General features: G+C 37.2%; 1 protein-coding gene across 8 annotated transcripts in view; it reads left to right on the top strand.

Moving 5' to 3' along the window:
- The window catches only part of STAT4 (signal transducer and activator of transcription 4), a 99,728-nt gene that overhangs the window by 83,951 nt on the left and 292 nt on the right, over positions 1 to 15,485 (top strand). For 5 of the 8 annotated variants that reach the window (XM_082467067.1, XM_082467066.1, XM_082467069.1 and 2 more), the window contains 9 exons: positions 3,972 to 4,055; positions 5,587 to 5,685; positions 8,081 to 8,216; positions 9,761 to 9,810; positions 9,992 to 10,086; positions 11,216 to 11,352; positions 11,686 to 11,877; positions 13,344 to 13,410; positions 14,334 to 15,482. In XM_082467067.1, the coding sequence (XP_082323193.1) occupies positions 3,972 to 4,055; positions 5,587 to 5,685; positions 8,081 to 8,216; positions 9,761 to 9,810; positions 9,992 to 10,086; positions 11,216 to 11,352; positions 11,686 to 11,877; positions 13,344 to 13,410; positions 14,334 to 14,484 (1,011 nt within the window). In that variant the 3' untranslated portion in view covers positions 14,485 to 15,482. Of the gene's footprint in view, positions 1 to 3,971; positions 4,056 to 5,586; positions 5,686 to 8,080; positions 8,217 to 9,760; positions 9,811 to 9,991; positions 10,087 to 11,215; positions 11,353 to 11,685; positions 11,878 to 13,343; positions 13,411 to 14,333; positions 15,483 to 15,485 lie in introns of those variants that run through there. The other 3 variants (XM_082467071.1, XM_082467070.1, XM_082467072.1) reach the window with 1 other exon arrangement.

Raw genomic sequence — 15,485 nt, 5'->3', positions numbered from 1 at the left:
TGGTCTCTATCTGTGTGCTTGCCTCAGCCTTCTAAATGTGCTGCCCAGGCTTGTGTCCTGTCCGCCACTGAACTCAGTGAGAATGTGAGTAGCCCCCGTTAGTGAACGTGGACTTGTGGATTCTTCACTTGTCTCAGTGTTTGCATAGTGTAAACACTTCCTCCCCATGGGGCAGTGAGATTTTCTGTTATTTAAAAAAATGTGGTTTTTGTTCACCTTGGTGCCTGAACATAGCCAACTACTTCATGTCACGCTCAATCAAAGGAAGAGCAATTTATTTATTTCGACACGTAAGGGGATGTCAGGGGAGGGAGCTGTCTGTTTGGTGTGTTGGGAGTAATTTTAGGGGTGGTCTAAGGGAATTTTCAAGAGGAATTTTCAGGAACATAACTTTCTACTAATCCAGTAAGAAGCAATCTCACCAGGTCAGTCTAGGTTACTCCAGGCAGTATAAGGTACCACAGTGATCTAGCCCAAGGGAGAGAGGAGGTGTTAATTTTCTATCTCCTTCTCAGTAACAAATTCTATTTTAATGTGCCTCATTATCACCAAAGTCTTCCCCATGTAGTCATTATTCATATCATCATATTAGAACTATTTTTATTTTTTGAAATTTAATACCAATGGATTCCAGCTTATTATCAACATATATTCAGCGGTAGATGTCCCTCTCCCTCAGAGCTGACTCAGCCACCCCCAACCCCACCCTGACTTTTCTAACCTAGATAATTCCACTTCTGTTCATATGTTCCCCCAGGGCTTGTTTTTAAAATCGTTTTGGCTTTCTGTACCATCTCTAAATTTTCCACATCCCTTTTGAGATGAAACACAATGTGGATACATCACATTGAGAATAATTGCCTCATAAATTCCACCGGGGGTTTTTGTTAAAATGCAGAATCTGGTTCAGTAGGCCTGGGATGAGGCCAGAAATCCTGTTTTTCTAACAAGCTTTTAGATGATGACAGTACTGCTGGTCCTGGGCACATAGAAAGTTGCTGTCAGATTTCATCATGGAAAAACAGCAATTTCTGTCCCACTCCTTCCTGCTCCAAACCCACTCCCCAGAGATGACCATTTTTTGAGCTGTAGTTATCATGCTAATATCATACTGATACTTCCTGATTTTTTTATTTTATACACTTAACTCCTGAATTATTTCTATAAAAGATTAAGCTATGGCTCTCTCTCTCTTCTTAAACTTTTTATTTTACATTGGAGAATAGTTGATTAACAATGTTGTGTTAGTTTCAGGTGTACAGCAAAGTGATTCAGTTATACGTATAAATGTATCTATTCTTTTTCCAATTCTTTTCCCTTTTAGGTTGTTACATAATATTGAGCAGAGTTCCCTGTGCTATACAGCAGTTCCCTGATGGTTACCCATTTTAAATTAAGCTATGGCTCTCTTATACCAGCTCTTCATACATATGAATTTCACCCATCTTCACAGTATTACCATATAACATATTTTGGTTAGTTAATATATTCAATGTTTACATTACTATGATTATATAAAAATTGTTAACAGCTGAACCGTATAACAGTATGATTGTATTTCCATTCTTGTATTATTTTAGTTTTCCCTGGATTTATTAGTTGCCTCAGATTTTTTATTTAATCAATTTATTTTATGTACCTGTTACTAATGTAGCCCCAAACTTTCCTTCAGAACTTGAAAGCTCCTTAAAATACAGTCATACAGGTCCATCTGAATTTCTGTCTTTTTCTTTCTTTTTGGCAACATCCCTCTGGGAACCCTCCATCTCTTGCTCCAATCTGGGCTGATTGCCCTCTGATCCTGTTGCACATCATGTTTTGTTTTTTTGTTTTTTTAAACTTACTCTCACCATCATCCTGGGGAGTGCATCTCCTACTTTACTAGGTATTGAGACATTATTCTCAAAAAGTGATTGTACCGACTCCCATCAAAATGTATAAGAGTTGCCACTGGGTTATGCCTTTGATAGTTCCTCTACTCCATTTCCTCTGTTCTCTTTCTGGAACTTCTGCTTGTTGTTTTCAGTTTGTTGCTTCTTTATTTGTTATCTTTTCTATCCTATTTTTTATTTCTTTGGGGTTTTTTTGTTTTTTGTTTTTTTGGTTTTACTTTCTGGGACATTTCCTCAGCCCTACTTTCAGCTCTTCTATTGTTTTGTCTATTTCTCTTATTATATTTTTAATTGTTCATCATTCTTTTCTGAATGTTCCTTTTGGTAGTATACTATTCTTCTTTCATGGATGTAATATATTGGTTACATCTGTAAGGATGTAACATCTGAAGTCTTTTAAACATCTTTAAGAACTCTTTAATGAACAAAACATATATATATATATATATATATATATATATATATACAACTATATACTAAAGTATATAGAGAAATACAATGAACCTTCATTTTTACATCACCCAGCTTCAACAATAATTAACATTTCCCCTATCTTAGTTAATCTATTTTTCCCATAAACACACACATTTTTCCTGGAGTACTTAAATTCCAGATAGTATAGCATATTACTCATTGATATTTTGGTAGGTATCTCTTATCTAGAAGATAAAATTTTTAAAAAACCTAACCACAATACACTTATCACAAAAAAAAAAACAAAAATAGCATTTACTTAAAATCTTTCCTTAATAAAACTCCATTATTTGTTCAAATTTCTCCACTACTTTGAAAAGATCTTCTTACAGCTGGTTTGTGCAAATCAGTATCCAAGCAATGTTCACCCATCACAGTGGTTGATTTGCCCCTTTCCTATGCCATTTATTTGTTGAGATAATGTATAAAACTGAACCTGATATACGTTTTTTTATTATAGATGTTTTAAACTTTTCATTTGCTTTTTGCATTATCTCTTTTTTTCTGAGTTCTTGGTTGTTGATTTTTGTATCTGCATTTCATGTGAGAGGCTTTGTCAAATGTTGGATGACCATTAGCTTACTGTTTAAGAGCACTAAAAAACTGGAAGTTCTGTGTGCATGGTAGGGATTTAGACTTAAGAGTGATTATTAGGACCTGGCTGTCTCACTGGAGAATCCCTAAAGGCAGTATCTGTAAGTTGTTTCTCCCTTGGTCTGGCTACCTCCCAGATATCTCTCCTGGAGGTGTCAAGCAGAGACAGGGGCATGGGCTTCCCCTAGATTTGACAGGATCTTCCCACACAGCACCTCACCCTGCCCTCATCTTGGCCTTGTATCCAAAATGCAGAGAGCCTCTCTAGTTCCTCTGATACATCCGCTCCAGAGAGTAAACTTCCTGTCTCCCACCATGTCGGGGAATGTTGGGAACCTCGCTGCATGGGCTGGGGCTAGTAACTGTTCCTCCTGTTCAGCCCTCACTCCGGACTCAGGGGGCCCAGTGCTTCCAACCCCTGGTTCTGAGACACACTACCCCTACTGCCACCCTCGCTCCACACTCCCCTACCTCTCATTTCGAGACGTAGATTACAGTTTTATTTTCTTGGAAAGTAAATAAAACCCTAGCTATTACTTTACTGAAGTTTCTGGAAGGAGCTGGGGGAAGTACACATTTTCCACCTACCATGTTTAACCAGAAGGAAATCTTGCTTTTTTTAAAAAAACAAATCCATTATGACATTGACTTGTTTCTTTTATAGCTACACACATCTGGCTTGCTTTTATTAATGGTTGGTAAGTCAAAAGGGCTAATTTCCAAAATTAAAAATAAGGAACAATTTGTCTGAATTCAACTGATGAAAATATGCTGGAATTGTAAAAACTAGAAATTATATTGTTTTGGAGACTTAAAATCATTCTGTTTGTGGAAATGAAGATTTCTCAAACTCTGTATATACTTTAAATAACCTTTTAAATAATAAGAAGGAATGTTCCATAATAGGACGTGTTTGAGGGTATTTAAGAATTTACTGATGTTTATAAAAGCATGCCTAATAATAGATAACAGCTATGTATTTGTAAGACAGCAATTTCTTTCTCCCCTTAGGGCTGTCACATGGTGACTGAGGAGCTTCATTCCATAACGTTTGAGACACAGATCTGCCTCTACGGCCTGACCATAGATTTGGAGGTAGGTATTTCAAGGAATATCTACTATTTACTAATAACATTTTCAGGAATTGGTCATCATTGGAAGATGAAAGCTCAGTATTTTCTAGGTTTTAGTACATTCCTTATTCATCATTTTTGTTTTAATTTAGAAAATCAGTATGTCAAATATTCACTGATCAGTCCACATATATTATTCTGGTTAAATATAAATGATAAAATCTCACAGTCATTATGATTCAAGACTTATTGAATAATTTGTTGCCCAGACTGTTTGTTTGTCTGTTTGTTTGTTTGTTTGTTTGTTTTCTGGGATTCCCTGAGTCATGGATACTCAGAGGAAAGCCTAAAGAGAAATAAGTATACTTGAACGATGTCATGTGTGATATATTTTCAAAATTTTAACGTGTACATAAAAATCCCTCAGAAGAAAGGTTTTTATAGTATAATGAGCAAAGACCAATGATAGGAACATTAACGGTACATTGTTTTGATCCTCTTATAACAGTTACTATTGAACTCAAAGAAGGAATAAGGAAACTGGGGATTAAGTTGAACATGATTAACAATGAGCTCCTTGAAGGCAGGACATTACACCTTTATCCCTCCATTACCTGTGCCTAGCACAATGCCTAGCACATAATAGATGCTCAACATTTGTTGAATAAATGAATGAGTGCATGAATGAACAAACACAATTTCACATGCTTGAATATGGTCCTATTTGTAGGATATGTTGTTTTAGAGTTCTGCCTTTGCTCTTTTATCTTAACGAATGTAAACATGTTTATAAAATCTTCCATGGATTCTTTCCTCATCTCTTTTCCTTAAATGTCTGTTTCCATGAGCTATTAAGTTCCTCAGGTGGGTATTTCACTGTCTACAAGCAACCTAACCTCCGTTAATGGGAAGTGACTAATGTAAGTTTGTTAGAGTCCCAGACTAGTCTGTGAAGCCTGTTTATTCCATAAGGTTGAAAACTTCAGCACGATAGTACTAAGTTGAGTGCCATGACAACAGATGAGGCAGCTCTATCTCTCCCATAATGCTTTGTATTCCAAGATCGCTTGCCTCTCCATCTTCTACAATTAAAACTCCCATATCTGATACTGACATTAATTAGATGTTAGATCATAATTTGAATATATTAATCCGTTCCAGAGATAAGTTTTAAATAGATTCTTAATGTAATTTATTAAGAGGAAATTTGCTAAGTCAATACAAGCTCTAATTAGTTACATTTTAGGCAGTACATGACATAAGAAAGTAAAAATATCTCCACTATGTCAAGGAAGATATTGGAGTTGACTGACCAAGCACTCTGAAAGGATTCCTGTTTGTATAGCTCCTTTCCTCCCTGTACCTTGACTCATATATGCTCAGAAGGTTCCAGTGCCTTCATGAATCATTTTAGTGACCAAGGCAGTGTAGACACCACTGCCTTGGAGGAGTGGAGTTGGCTTGAGATGGCCCTTTAGGGGAGAGGGCCAAGTGTAAAATCAGTGTAAGGTACTACTACCTGTAATAACTGTGCTATTTTTTTTTTTAACCAGACCTGCTCATTACCTGTGGTGATGATTTCCAATGTCAGTCAGTTACCTAATGCTTGGGCATCCATCATTTGGTACAATGTGTCCACCAATGATTCCCAGGTACAGTCTCTCTCTATTCCTGTTTCTCCTCCTTTAATTCTATTTGATTTGTTTTATTGTTAACAAAACCCATCTGCCCCAAAAGATGTGTGTGTGTGTGTGTGTGTGTGTGTGTGTGTATAAATTTTGGCGTGTCTTTGTGGGTTGTTTATTCCAAAATTCCAATATATTCAGTTGTATGATTCCTCCCTCATGTCATATTTAAAGTAATATGTTCTGATGCACTTGGACCCTGAGAGAGTTCTGGCTAGCTGAAGTGACAGACAGGTATTCTTTATTTCTGAAGGTCTGGTCAGCTCCCAACTCTGTGCATCACAGAGAGTTCTAGGGCCATCCTGTGGCTCTGTTAACTAGGCTCTGGGGAGACTCCTCTCTCCAGAATTTGATGTCTGACTGTTGTGTTTACCTCCTCAACTACTTCTGGCCACGCCTTATCCACACAGGCTCTTCCACAAAGGTAGAGAATTGGTTTCAAATAAGTGACTAGAATATTCATCAATCTCGCCTAACGACACTATACAAATTTTCATGTTGATTATAGATTTAATCCATTCTAGGCTCAAATTGGGTTTTAATGCCATATGGTGGTTATTTAAGATATGGAAGAAGAATTGGCCTCAAGTTTCAAAGCAAGCAGAGACTAGAAGCTCTTCTTAAAAGATGGCCGAGGAAGGGTGCGGCAAAAAAGATGAGTCAGCATTTCCCCTTGTTCCCTCTTACAAAACCCCAGTGTGTTGTCCTGGAAACCACCAAGGTCTAGAGAAAATAGGTCAAATGTAAATATTTCTTCTTGATTCAAAGCAAATGTTTCTTCCAAAGGGAAGAATTCTTTTACCTCAGGTCCTAGCAATAGGAATAGTCATGATGAGTCAGCTCTAAGTGTTCCTTCCCTTTTGTTTTAATGTGCCTAATAAGGAAACAGCATGGAAAATGACTCAGCCCTGTTCCTTCTCATCCTCTGGTGCCCTGGCATCTGAGGGAGATTAACTGCAGAGAGGAACACTGTACAGAGTGCCCTGTGCCTTACTTCCTCTCAGCCTGCAGTGAGAACAGAACTCACTAGAAAAGTTACCTGGTCTGTAAAGCCAAAATCAGCCAACACTTCTGAGATTTAATGTCATTCCCCATTAGGAGCTACACGTGTGGAGCTTTTCATCCAATTCCAGGATGTAGGAAGGAAGATGGAATACTCCTCTGTCCTCCAGCCTCAGAGTGCAGTGCTGCTACACTTAGCTTTCTTCACCATCCTTCTTCTATAGGAAAGCCACCAAAGTTGTCACACTAACCGTCTCAGATTCTGCTCTAGTCTTGGATGAGGAATCTGGAGATGTATTTCATATACAGCTCCTAACACATAAATGCACAGCCTACATACAGAGTTCAGCAGAACAAGTAACTCTGGTTTCTCTTCCTAACTGTATTCTGCTTCAAAACCTAAGCTCCTAGACCTTGATTATGTTCTATGCTTTTTGGTCATTTGTCCAGACATAATCCTTAGGTTCAAGGAAAACTGCCCCTCTAGAAATTCTTTCTCTCCATTCCTCCCCTACCTATTTCTCACTCCTTCTTGGATGCTGTGTCCTCTTTTATTGCCACCTTCTGAAGTCTCTTGAATTGGTTCCTTTTCTTGCTGCACAGCTTAGTTCAGGTTTGCCAAAGGCCTTCTCCCCATACTGCAATGGATTTCTTAATTCCTCCCCCCACCCTTCCCTTCTTAAAACATCTTTCTCGACTTTCACACCTTCTGCTTTCCAGTAATATGAGGTGAAGTCTTCTGTTTCACCATTGTTGACCCATTTTCTGGTACAAACAATCTTACTTGCAGTTGCTCATACAAAAGATCCTCTTGTCTAGAGCAAAATAAGAAAAGACCACAATCCTATCCATAAGACAGGAGTCCCAGGTTAATTATGATTCATATTGTAGGGTCCCCTTCTTTAGCCTGGGACTTAACTGTTTTTTGTGCTTTGGGATGCTTTGTCTGGTCAAGGTATAACTTGTACCAATCCGTGATAAACCAATTAAATAACATGATATAGGTTTTGTTTAAGATTAATATTATTTCAGAAGGGAGTATTTGTCTAACTTGTTGAACAGTGTTCAGTACTTGTATGAGTTGGTTGATAGAATATAGTCCAGGGAAAGTTAAAGAGCTACCCAGTGATTCTTTCAAGGATAAGATAGAGCCATATATTATTTTAGACTCAAAGAACAAGGAACTCTTTAGGAAAAGGCAAAATCAGACTTACTATAAAAGCACAACAGAGATGAGACAACAGTTCTGTATTATTAACTTAGGCTGGCCTAAAGAGTTTAAATCAGGAATCCTATATATTGAACTACAGTGTGTTCGATGTGATTAATACATATAATCATCACTACAACTCTGTTTCAGAACTTGGTTTTCTTTAATAATCCTCCATCTGCCACTTTGAGTCAACTCCTGGAAGTGATGAGCTGGCAGTTTTCATCATATGTTGGCCGTGGCCTGAACTCAGATCAACTCAATATGCTGGCCGAGAAACTTACAGGTAAGAGCTGGTAGATGTGGAGGACTTGCCCCTGTTTTTGGTACTCAAGTGTTTTAAAGAATGAGGGTATTACTATTTATAATAATAATGATCATCACAATTTATTGAGCGCCTACTATATCGCTGGGCATAGGGCTAAATGCTATATTATCTTTCTCACAAAATTTCCTTAAGGCAGAATATTGAGGATAATTCATCATTCTATCCATATTATACATGGGGATACTTAAGTTCAGAGGTTAAGTGACTTGCCACAGCTAGTACATACTAGAGCCAAGATGCAGGCCAGGGCTGTCCAGTTCTAAAGCCCCTTCCTTTCCACTCCACACTCCAGGCTCCAGGGTGTTCTTATGCCATTTCCACTGAATGTACTGTGAAGCCTTAATGGTGCCTTGATCTTCATATTAATATTGCAATGGTCATTAACCAACTGGAAAACGCTGATCCCAGGATCAGGAAATTTATTAGAAATTTAAAACTATCCAGGTAATACTTAATTCTTCATAGCGAGAAAATTTCAGTTTTGACTGATATTTCTAAAGTTTGCAAAATAGTCACTGGTGCTCCATGTAGTGACTACAGTGTAAGCTTTTTACAAAAGAATTTTAAAAGATATGTATATTTTGACAAGTATGGGGTGAACACATTTGGCACCAAGAAAAGAGTTAAAATTGAATTTGTATACATTTCTAGTTAAAGTAGAGCCAAAGATGAATTTGAGCAGCAGTAGTAGAATCGTGTGTGATTTGGTTAAACTTGACTTACAAGTGATGCTGGGTCGCCCTTGTACTTACTATCTGATCAATTAGTGTTTAAATAAATTGGAAATATTACAAAATTTACTTAATGTAAATATCCTTTTTGATCCTTATTTAATTCATAAACCACAATAGTAGGCATTCAATAAATATTTGTTAATGAGTGAATAAATCTTTTAAATATATACAGTATAAATAGCAGCCATATCCTTTTGGGTCTTCATCAAATTTTTCTCATAATTTCCTTAAATTTTAGATAGAACCTCTTTTTTCATTGTCCTGGATCAAAACAGTCAGTGGTTCCTTATTGCCAAGTGGATCTCTAGTTCATTCTTTTCATGACAATATTCAAGACTTCTGGCATTCTGGCTTTCACAAATTTATTTTATAATGTTTATTTACCAACATTAGGCTGCTCTTACTTTCTCCTATATAAGCTGTGTTCATATTCACTACGCCTCATCCTACATTGTTCTCGCTACTGGAGTGGCCTCTTCCTTCTCCTCTGACAATTTATATCCTATCCATTCATGGAGGTCTTGTTCTAGACACCCACCCACTTCCTAAGGCTATCTTTAGCTCCTCCATTGAAAAGAATTCTTTCCTAGATAAAAAAAATTTCATGATATCTTTTATTTTTACTGTTTCTAGCATTAAATACACTGTAAACCCATAGCAGGTGCTTAGGATATGCTTAGCAGTGGTTGAGGGGGGAGGTCTAAATTGAGCACCAAATTGAGGAGTCTAATTGTTTAATAAAAATCTCATTCTTCTCTTTCATTTTAGTCCAGTCTAGCTACAGTGATGGTCATCTCACGTGGGCCAAGTTCTGCAAGGTACAAATAGGGGGAGGGGTAGCATCATTTAGATTTTTTTTTAGTGTTCCTTTTTAAGCCCCCACTCGAAACTGTTTTTTCATTTAAAGGAAATATTTCATTGAAAAAAGGAACTTGATTTACCATACCAACATTACTATTGAAATAATCATTGTCCTAACATGTTTGTTTATTCCAATAGGAGCACTTACCTGGTAAATCATTTACCTTTTGGACATGGCTTGAAGCAATATTAGACCTAATTAAGAAACACATTCTTCCCCTTTGGATTGATGGGTGAGTTACAGCCTATATTTTCTATATGAACTCATTAGGTTATTTTTATGCTGTCAATTTTTTTCCCTTTTTTAAAAAATTGAAGTATAGTTGATTTACAATATCGTGTTAGTTTCAGGTGTATAGCACAGTGATTCAGTTATACATACATATACATATATATGTATATATATATTCCTTTTTAGATACTTTTACCTTATAGGTTATTAAAAAGCATTGCATATAGTTTCCTGTGCTATACAGTAGGTCCTTGTTGGTTATCTATTTTATATACAGTAGTGTGTATATGTTAATCCCAAAATAAATCCTAATTTATCCCTCACTCCAACCCCCTTTCCCCTTTGGTAACCATTAGTTTGTTTTCTATGTCTGAGAGTCTGTTTCTGTTTTGTAAATAAATTCATTCATATTATTTTTTAGATTCCACATATTAGTGATATCATATAATATTTGTCTTTCTCTGTCTGACTTCACTTAGTATGATATCCTCTAGGTCCATCCATGTTGCTGCAAACGGCAATATTTCGTTCTCTTTTATGGCTAAGATTCCATTGTATATATATACTATATCTTCTTGAGCCAATTGTCAGTTGATGGACACTTAGGTTGCTTCGATACCTTGACTGTTGTAATAGGGCTGCTACGAACATTAATAATAAATGCTGGAGAGGGTGTGGAGAAACGGGAACCCTTGTACACTATTGGTAGAAATGTAAATTGGTGCAGCCACTATGGAGAACAGTACGGAAGTTCCTTAAAAAAAAAAAAAATAGAGTTACCATATGATCCAGCAATCCCACTCCTGGGCATATATCCAGAAAAGATAAAAACTCTAATTTGAAAAGACACATGCACCCCAATGTTCATAACTGCATTATTTATAGTAGTCCCTTTTTCTTTTCTTTCCTTTTTAAGCATATCTAGTGTCGTAGTGTGGAAAGTAGTTGCAGTTTCTTACACTTTATAGAGTATTAATATTTACTTTAATCTGTATAAGAGTATTTCAGGCACTATTGACTTTTGATTATATCACAACAAATTCAGGTCTGTTCTTTGTGAAAGCAATAAATGCAAATGCAATAAATTATAGTCTTTGATCAGATAAAACTATGCCATGTTCTATTTTTAGGTATGTCATGGGCTTTGTTAGCAAAGAGAAGGAACGACTCTTGCTAAAGGATAAAATGCCTGGAACCTTTTTGTTAAGATTCAGTGAAAGCCACCTTGGAGGAATAACTTTCACCTGGGTGGACCATTCTGAAAATGGTACATGCTCACTACTATTTATTCATGTGAAATTAGTATTGTGATTGGTTACTGGTCTTTCCATCTTCAGAAGTGTGTGGCCTGTTGTTCTGTCTTTTATGTGTTCGGTGGGTTTGAATATTAGTTGTTACAGTTGTTTCAGAAGAGGGTAGCATGAATTTCTCACAGCCGATGTGGGTGTCCTCTATCACGTGGCAATCTGTACTGTCCACATGCAGAGAAGGGCTGGCATTGTTTTACAACAAGTGACATGAAGATAATGTGGGTAGGAAGAATGACCACAAAGAATGCCTGCAGGAACCTGAATATTCCCTCTGTTTTCTCTTTTTCCAGGAGAAGTGAGATTCCACTCTGTAGAGCCCTACAACAAAGGCCGGTTGTCTGCTCTGCCATTTGCTGACATCCTTCGAGACTACAAGGTTATTATGGCTGAAAACATTCCTGAAAACCCTCTGAAGTATCTCTATCCTGATATTCCCAAAGACAAAGCCTTCGGTAAACACTACAGCTGCCAGCCATGTGAAGGTTAGGTTCTTTCCGTTTGCTTTTCTTCTTCAGATTTTGGAAAATAATCTCAGATTGGAGTAAAGTAAATGAAGTTCTTCCCTTTATGTTTACTTTGATCGTTATAAGATCTAAGAGGTATGTGGAGGTCAAAGCCTTAGAAATGAAGTGGTGTGTCAGCAGTTCCTGAAAAGGAACAGCTGGGGCTGTCCAGCTAGCAGAGCAGTTAGTAATCAGTAGCTGTAGCTGGACTTCACCATGGCAATGGGAGCCTCTCAGCCACTGGTAGAGTTTCAGTTTTCTCCTTTCTAATAGGAGTGGCACCAACTTCACCTCTATGCCTGGGGAGAGGAAAAGAAAGAGGAGGTAATGATTAGAAAGCTGTTAAAAGTTAGCCAAGGCTGTTTTTTACAAAAGAAGCTCGGGGTTGATAAGCTTTATATTTTTTACTTACTGTAGTCTCACAACTCAGAAAGTATTGTTCATTTGCCAGGGAGGGGACAAGGGGGTCTGTGCTTCATACCCCGCCTCACAGCCTATCAATAACAAGTCTTGACGTACCTGCCTTTTCAGGTTGTATCCTAAGGGTCTAAAATGATACCTGGCCAAAACAGGCATTTGGTAAATATTTGTTGAATACTTGAAAAGAACATTCATGAAATAGCTATATAATTGTAATGTAAGTTCACTATTCTGTTTCTTTAAATCAAAGCATATACAATCCATTACAATATTTCATCTGTAGCAACTAAATACATGAGCACCATCATGTGGAATATCATACAGCTGTCACTCACAGGTGGTGACTTGCTGCCACCCTCCTTCATCCCCCTCTGAAGCAAACAAAAGACAACAACCACCACAAAAACCTGTGGCTTTTAAGTGTTTCTACATCTGACTGAATGAAATAACAAATGTCAATGCAACAAATTACAGCTGAAAAATTACAGTTGGTCCTTACGATTGGATCACGCACAAGTTCAACGTAGTATACCAGAGAAATCTGGGGGGTGGGTTCCAAGGTGAGGTTTGCACATGACTGTTACTACAGCACAGCAGTGCTTTTAGTAACACTGATGTCTGTGCCTCAAAACTTTGTGTAATTATAAGATTATGATTGGTGTCAGTTTTAATGAAAAGAATTGCATTACTATAAATCCCCAATCCATGAATAAATCTGTCCTTATAATTAAACTTAAATGTAACATGGAAGACAGATCATATAGTTGATTCCCAATTTTTCTCACACAGTTTAGAGCATTAATATGTAAAGTCAGATTAGGCCTGCCAAGAGATTTGTTTCTCTCTTCTTGCACATTTTATACTCATCTAAAATGCTGTTTCATCTATTCAACTAAAAAAAATTTGTGAATCACTAGACAATTGTATTATCTCTTCTTTTTAGTATCACTTATACTTTTTTAGACTTTTTTTCTAATTTTATCAATAATAATAACATTTTTCCCCAACATGCCTTTCTTTTCCAGCTTCAAGACCAACAGAAAGGGGAGACAAAGGTTATGTCCCTTCTGTATTTATCCCCATCTCAACAATGTAAGTAATCTTAGTCACATGTAAAATAATTCGTATTGAACTTGTCCCAAAAAAGCTGGAAATTTAAGAGTAGAGCAGGGTACATATAACTGAGAATAAAGCATTTTAATGCTCAATGTCCCATTACCTTTAACACATAAAGCTAGTCTTCAGGATGCACCACAGCCCATCACAAAGGAATTCTAAAGCTGCCCTTTTATATGCCTTATATTCCATAGCAAGCTGAATGCTCTGATTTCAAATGATGAATTAAGCATCTCAGTGTCACAAATAGATAAAGTCCTAGAAATGAGTTCTGTTGGGGTGATGGAAATTTCCCCCTCTACCCCTTCCAGTTCTTATGGCTGGACTAATAATAAAATTGACACAAGGTAGATTAACAGGATAAAAGGAACAAATTTTAAGTCGTGTGCATAGAAGTCTCATAGAAATGACTGAAGAAATGGCTAAAACAGGAAGCTTTTATTCTTTTTGGGCAAAAAGTCAATAAATTTGTGAGGAATCGACAGGACAAAGATACTTAGGCTTTGGGTGCTTAAGTCGTGAAGAATCTAAACAGAGTTTGGGCCTGGGGTATTAAATTAAAGAAGTAACAAGGTTCATTTGTACAGGCTTCTCAGCCCCGAATGAATCCCCCATCTCTGGCAAGAAGGTTATTCTTCCACCTCCAGTTGCAAGGAGGGCGTCTCTCACAGAAGAGATTTATTTCCTGCTTTCAGGGAGGCAGAGAGGAGGGTCAGAGTGTCCCTCCTGCATTGGTTCTTTCTTAAGTAACTTAAGTCATTTAATTCAAAATAATCAATATGCCACTGAGGCACATTTTGGGGTGGCCTGCCCTGAGCCCTAACAGTTCCTAACACAGTAAGTCACTATAAGCTATTATTTTTAATCCTTTTCCATATTTACCCTGTCATCTCTTTAAGCCGAAGTGATTCAACGGAGACACATTCTCCAACAGACCTTCTTCCCATGTCGCCAAGTGTGTACGCAGTGCTGAGAGAAAACCTGAGTCCCACAACAATTGAGACTGCAGTATGTCCCCTTTCTTTCCATTGCTGTCAAGGGCATTTCTGAGGAAGCGAAGGTGGTGTGTGAATCAACGGGGGTGAAGATCTGCAGTGAGAAAACACATTTGTTGGAACAAATCCATGAGCATAACACAAGGGGTGTCCGTCTGTATGGTCCTGCGTGTTGCTGATGTTATGGGCATTGAAAGCAGATACCTACAATGACTTGAACTGCTTTGAGGTCTTTCCATCAAAAGCCATCCAAGGGCAAAATATCTCTGTATCCCCCTACTCCAGTACACTTCATCCCTACTTCCACCATCGGCCCCACCAATCCCCACCACTCTCCCCACTGTAGCAGACAATACTTATCTGTCATTATATGTAAGTCTAGTTTAATATTTTATTTTAGCAATTCAAGCACCACAAATTCCAATTTTTCTTGATTATTTGCCTTATTGGTCCTGTCCTGGGAGCTTCTTCAAGTAGTATATGAACAACAATCAATAGCAGCATAATAATACTCTTTGGAGAACTGAGTCATAATCTTATATGCTACTATGTGCTTTAGGATTCATTCTATGTAGTATTATTCCCCAATATTGTCAAGCAGTTCAAAACCCCAATTACATTAGGATGCATGTACATCAGAATAATAGATTCTTAGAGGGACCCTGAGCTCCAAGAGATTAGTGTCTGGCTATAAATCAAGTGGTTTTTAGTCCTTCTCTTGAAGATTTCCAGGGATAGAAAAACTTATTCCAATGTTAATTGTCCTTAAATCATTTAGTTATAAGAGGACTTTTGCTACATTTTACACCCGTTTCTTCATTACGTTTTTGTGAGATGAATAGGCCTCCTTAAAATCGTTTTTATTTATTTTAAAGTTGCCTTTTATTTTAGATTGATCAACCTTAGTTACTTTTGTAAGTACTGTACTTAGTAGTTAATTGGTAGAAAGATTATGAAGTAAAGTATGTATTTAGTAGACAAGAGAATGTTTACCTAAGAAATGGTGACTTACTTGCAAAACAATAGTTTGCTCAAAGGTCATTTTCATTTTTCAAT

The sequence above is a fragment of the Balaenoptera physalus genome, assembly GCF_965194825.1.
Source record: "Balaenoptera physalus genome assembly, chromosome: 6".
Taxonomy (NCBI): Eukaryota; Metazoa; Chordata; class Mammalia; order Artiodactyla; family Balaenopteridae; genus Balaenoptera; species Balaenoptera physalus.
This window is presented reverse-complemented; position numbering and strand designations above follow the sequence as displayed.